This window comes from Cygnus atratus, chromosome 3 (genome assembly GCF_013377495.2).
Source record: "Cygnus atratus isolate AKBS03 ecotype Queensland, Australia chromosome 3, CAtr_DNAZoo_HiC_assembly, whole genome shotgun sequence".
In the NCBI taxonomy this organism is placed as follows: Eukaryota; Metazoa; Chordata; class Aves; order Anseriformes; family Anatidae; genus Cygnus; species Cygnus atratus.
The window spans coordinates 39074348-39079793 of NC_066364.1; the positions used below are offsets into that span (position 1 = coordinate 39074348).

Sequence of the window (5446 nt, forward strand, 5' to 3'; positions counted from 1 at the left end):
GGCAATGTTTTAGGAAGAACGCGGAGATATTCAGGAGCTTCTTGAGAAAGGGGTTGTGTTTAACAGCCACCACACAATCATCAGGTCCTGCCCATCCCTGCCCTGTACATCCCGGATAATTCAAAATTTACAGATGTAGAGGTCTGTCATTTAATTATGAATCCATTTAAACCTTTTACAAAGATTTTTAATAGAGTAAATCCAGTGCTCACTGTCTTTAACATATCTGATTATAGGTTTGCCAGGGCTTCTTTCTGCTTTCTTTATATGCTTTCTGTAGTCTATGACTGTTCATTTAAAGCCACCCGCCTTCTTTGCACTTTTTTCCCAGGCTTTTCATATATAATTTTATTGCTTGTTTACATTTCACTCACATGGGATGGGCTCAATAAAATTGCCTTTGCAAGTTCTTGTTCTTGTTTATAGGAAATAAAAGGGGACAGGCTTCTCATTAAGTTTCTGTGAAGGATTCTCCATTATTGCCCTACGTTTATTCACATTTTCCTTTCTAACCACTTTTGCCCATAATCATTCCCAACTGTGTAACGTAGATCCTCTCCATGTTGCCAGACACACCAACCCAAATTAAATTTTGATGGCACAAGATGCATCACACACAACAGCTTAGCAGGATTCAAGCAAGAGCTGGGCACCCGTGCGGACATTCGAGACTTTTCAGAATAAGATAAAGAGCTTAAAAAAATGGAAACGGTCTTTGTGTTGCAAGGCATAAGGCAACCACTTAAAGTGGAGAGGCTGAAAGTGAAGTTAAGAAGTAAATTTAAGTGCCGGTGTGGCACAAGCACCTGCACCAGGGCTTTGGAGGGATGTGCACCTCCCTCTGTGGAATTTAATGTTGACATTCGCCACAACGAGATGGTAGCTCGTGGTCACAGCGTGCTGGTTCCTCTTATCCTATTTCCTACTGGGATTTGGAAAACTATCTTACGGTTTCAGTGATTTTTTTTTTTGATAAAAGTAAAGCTGAAGGGTTAATTTACTTTGTGTAGGAGCTGCAGCAACCCAGCACCAGGAGAGGCACAATACCTCCTGTTTTTCTAACTCACATGGCATACGGCTGCTGCAAAGTTCTCCTGGAAGACGGAAAGGGAAGTACAATGGAAGTTTATGTCTGCCATAACAACAGACTCACCCCTCGATTAGCACCCCACATTTACTCGCTCCATTATGCTGCACGCCCCACATAGATGTGCATGGTCACATGCCCAACACATCAGCAGCTTAGGACTCTGCATTTTTGCTGGGCAATAGGAAGAACGTTTTTTAACCATAAATAAATAATAATAATAAATCTGTTTTATCGCTGTTCATGTTTTTAGTTTATTAAAGGTGATTACACAATACTATCCATTCTTGTTTGTTCTCCACAACAATAAATCAAGGTTTTTTTGGAGTCTCCTTCTCTGGAGATATTCAAGGCCCGTCTGGACGCCTACCTGGGCAGCCTGCTCTAGGGAACCTGTTTTGGCAGGGGGGTTGGACCCGATGATTTCTTGAGGTCCCTTCCAACCCTTACAATTCTGTGATTTAAAAAAGAAATTAAAAAAAAAAGAAAAGTGTACCCGCAATCCTTCACTCCTTGCCTCCTCCTAATCCATTCAGCCCAAACCCAAGCCCAAATCCATTCAGCAGAGGGTGAAATTCACAAGGACATTTCACGCAGACTTACTCCCTTGCAAGGCTGAAAACGCTCAGCCTTTTATTTTGGCTATTTCGGGGCAGGGCTATCCAATCTGCCTGCCTCTCCCCGTGCCCCTTGCCAGTTAAGGTGTCATCTTTGGCTCATGGAAACAAAAAAATATCACATGCCTTCCTCCTTGTGACATCAGTGCAAGTTGCCCCTGCATCAGCAGAAGCTGAAGCAAACCAGCATGTTTAATTGCAAAGCTGCAGCACTGCAATAATGCTCATTTTTCCAGTGCAGAAAGGCTGCTTGGGTGGCGAGCACTGCACAGGGCGAAAGGATGCAGCTACGGGGATCCACCAGCAGCCTCTTGGCACAGATCAGCAGACCGCTTGTCTCAGGGGGCTGCTGCTTGGAGCAAGCTTTGTGCTGCCGTGCCCTGGTGGTCGTCTTCTGCTTCTGGGCCCCAGCCTAAGGCTGGTGGTGTAGCATGCCCAGAAAATTTAATGAAATACTCCAAATCGCTAACTGCTTCCAAAAATCTTGGTAGGAGGTCTTTAGCTAACAGAAGTTGAAAGCAACTTCTGGCTCAAACACAGCGTTTCTGCTGGCTGAAACGTGAGGCAGGGGTGCAGGAGTAAGGGAAAGGAGAGCAGCTTCTCCTTGAGGAAGCATTATCTATTCAGCACGCTGAATGAGGTTCCCTTCCCACAGGAAAAAAAAATAACACATCACAAAATTTAACATAAAGCAAAGGAAGAGACTAAGATGCACAGGCAACTGTTAAGTTGGCATTTCTTAATTTGGGTTCCAAACTTCACAGCCATAACTCTGCCACAGCGTGTTCCTCTCCTGTGGAGGCGCAGGCTCAACAACTTCTCCGTGCACACTAAAGAGACACCCATCCCAGAGCCTGAAGGAGCAGCAAAGCCAAGCACTCAAAGATCCCTGGCAAGAACCTCTACAAAGTGTTCAAGCAGTGAAGGGTAGGCCTGCACTCATGCAGCTCAAGCAAGATTCTCAAAACAATACAAAAAGCTTCAAAGCAGGTTGATGTATCACCTTAAAAGGCACAAAATATCAAACTTCTCAAACACAGACTCTCAAACACGGGAATAAATCTTGTTGGTTAAGTCACTACTGTAAAATAAATCTACTATATTCCTTACGGTAAGTCATCGAGAGAAATACAAAGCAGAAGATGTGATGCAGTTATTAAATAAGGATGCTGTTCTCATTTCTCTTACACGATTAGAAAACCAGCATGGGAAGAGGTTGTTATTTGCTTTTACTAGAACAGGCCACTGTTCATTGCTGACTTAGACACTTTATTTATTATATGTAACTGGAAATTTAAGGTATCTATGTCACTGCTCCATACACTTGTTTTGGTAGTATTACAAAATTCTCTGTATTTAAAATGTCATTCACATTTGCCACTTCCAAATATTTGATTTTATATGCTTCTAAATAAGTACATTGTTTGCACAGGAAATGTAAATATATATCTATCAGGCATATAGTTCTCCTTAGGTTTTACCTGGCTGGAAAACTGATCATTAAAATTATCTCACAGGAAACGAAATAGTATCAGTCATTCCTTACAGTAAATTCATCTATATAAATAAATTTAGCAGCACTTTGAACTTCACTCTACTACAACTTCCCAAAAACAATGGGACTGTAGAAATTGTACATTACTTTGCTGTATTTAAATAAAGTAAAAAATACTCAAATAAATTATTATGCCAGAGAATACTGATGCTTCTGCATAAAGTCACATTTAAAAGGATACACACTATTTTGTTTCTTCAAAGTAGATGATCTCTACCATATGTGAATGGTTTGAAAGAAAACGCTCATCTTGAATTCCCCATATTTCACAGAAATAGAAAAAAAAAATCAGTTAAATAAAAGATTTCATCCGATAATTGAGATTCTGTTAAAATCATTGGCAAAACTTCAGACGGCTTTCAGGTTTCAGGATCAGGCCCTAGTTGTTTCAGCTTAATAACATTTATGTCACTAAAAGCATATATACTACTGTATTTTTCAAAAAGCTGTATAAATCTAAGAACACATTAGGGACTCTCTGCTTTCACTTGTATCACAACATTTCTTTGCAACGTGTGCAAGTAACAACACTCCCTCTAAAATAAAAAAGTTCAGTGTAATGCAGAAAAAAAAAAAAACACACCGAAATAAATAAAAAGATGAAGGTTTACGGCCATAGAGAAGCCATTTAATAAGGATTAACCCAATTTTATTTTTGAGCCCTTAGAACAATGAACAATCTTGTAAGATATAATTGCCCCTGGATGACATAACCACAAAAAAGGATAACATCCTTTGGGCTGTCTGGCAGGTTTGGAAGATTATCTTTTCTAATGTAAACCTCTCGTCAAATCTCAGCAACGTTAAATCTAATAAAGTTTACCAAGACCTTTAACTCCTTCTTGTGCATTTGCTTGACTTTAAAATATATATATATTTTTTAATTTCCACATAATTTTTTCAAACTACATTTAGAATTTCACAATTCCTGGGTAATCTTCTGTGTGTTATGAATGCCGTGCAAGCTAAGCAACACCTCAAGTTGTTAGGTGACAGCACAAGTGAACAAAAGCAGCACAGGCAGTCCAACAGACAGCAAACAGCCTCCTCTAGAAACACTTGCATTGGTCTGATACTGAAGAACACGTAGATTTGAACATCTCTGTTCATTGTTCATGTTCAACATCCCTGAATTCTTTCTGCAGCTGGGCTATTCACACACGTCTACGATCACCTTCGCCACAAAGCATGCAGAAGTTGTCAAGGCATCTGCAAAACCCGCCTCATTAACCGCATCCTTACAGAGTTAAAAGTCAACATGGTATCAAAAACTATTCAAAAATGTTATTTGTGAAGCTGTTCTCACTATGTACGCAGATGCTGACAGAGCAGGTTTTAGGACTGTTCAATAATGTACTTTTACACTGCAGGAAGAGAAACGTAGGTATTATAATAACCCGTACCTGGCTTTCTGCACCTCTGGCTGGCTTGTCCACCTCCTCCTCCTGTGCTTCTTGCTTTCCACAAGCAGAACCAAGCAAAAGACTAACAAAAGGAGTTTTGCGAAATAAGGCATGCTGCTGGAAACGGTTAGACACGCCGTGCCGCCGTAACCTGCCGTAGCACGAGTCCCCCCGGCTCTGAACATCGAATCGCCACTAATTCCAGCATCGCCTGGCTGCCAGCAATCAGCAGCAGTAACGCTGCGCTCCTGATTTCATATTTCAGACAGGCTTTCAAGGGCTTCTCCCTCGGAGCTTTCCCCTCGCCACTTGCTTAACGATTGGCCATCACTCCCAAAGTTTGCCTCACCAAACATTTCCACTGGGTCCTAGAGGATATTTGCTAAAGCCATTACATAAAAACTGCAATTCGGCACGCCAGCTTTTTGCTCAATCCCCTAATCTCAGGACAGTGCTATCCTTCTGCCAGACTGTGTAAAACCATGCTGTCCCTTTTCATTAGGCTTTCCAGATTTTCTGTTCGTTCACATGGTGACTTTTTCAACTGGGAAGCGACTGTGCCATCACATTTCAGCTAAGTATGTTTCACAATGCTATACGTATTGTCATGGTTTTACACCAGCGGAGATTTTATTTTCCAGTTTAGTCAGTCTGGCTGTTTATGCTGTCGAAGATAAAAGATGAGCTATTTCCACTGAAAAATATTTTATTCATTGTTAACTTTTAGGGAAAAATTAAAAAACAGAAGCCCCCAAGTACCTATACATGCAATGGACTCTTCACA

General features: G+C 40.9%; 1 protein-coding gene across 1 annotated transcript in view; it reads right to left on the reverse strand.

Moving 5' to 3' along the window:
* GABRR2 (gamma-aminobutyric acid type A receptor subunit rho2) overlaps window positions 1-4775 on the reverse strand; it is a 34644-nt gene extending 29869 nt beyond the window's left edge. The window contains exon 1 of the mRNA XM_035559459.2: window positions 4663-4775. Coding sequence (XP_035415352.1) covers window positions 4663-4775 — 113 coding nt within the window. The remainder of the gene's footprint in view (window positions 1-4662) is intronic.
* Between the last annotated feature and the right edge of the window lie 671 nt (window positions 4776-5446).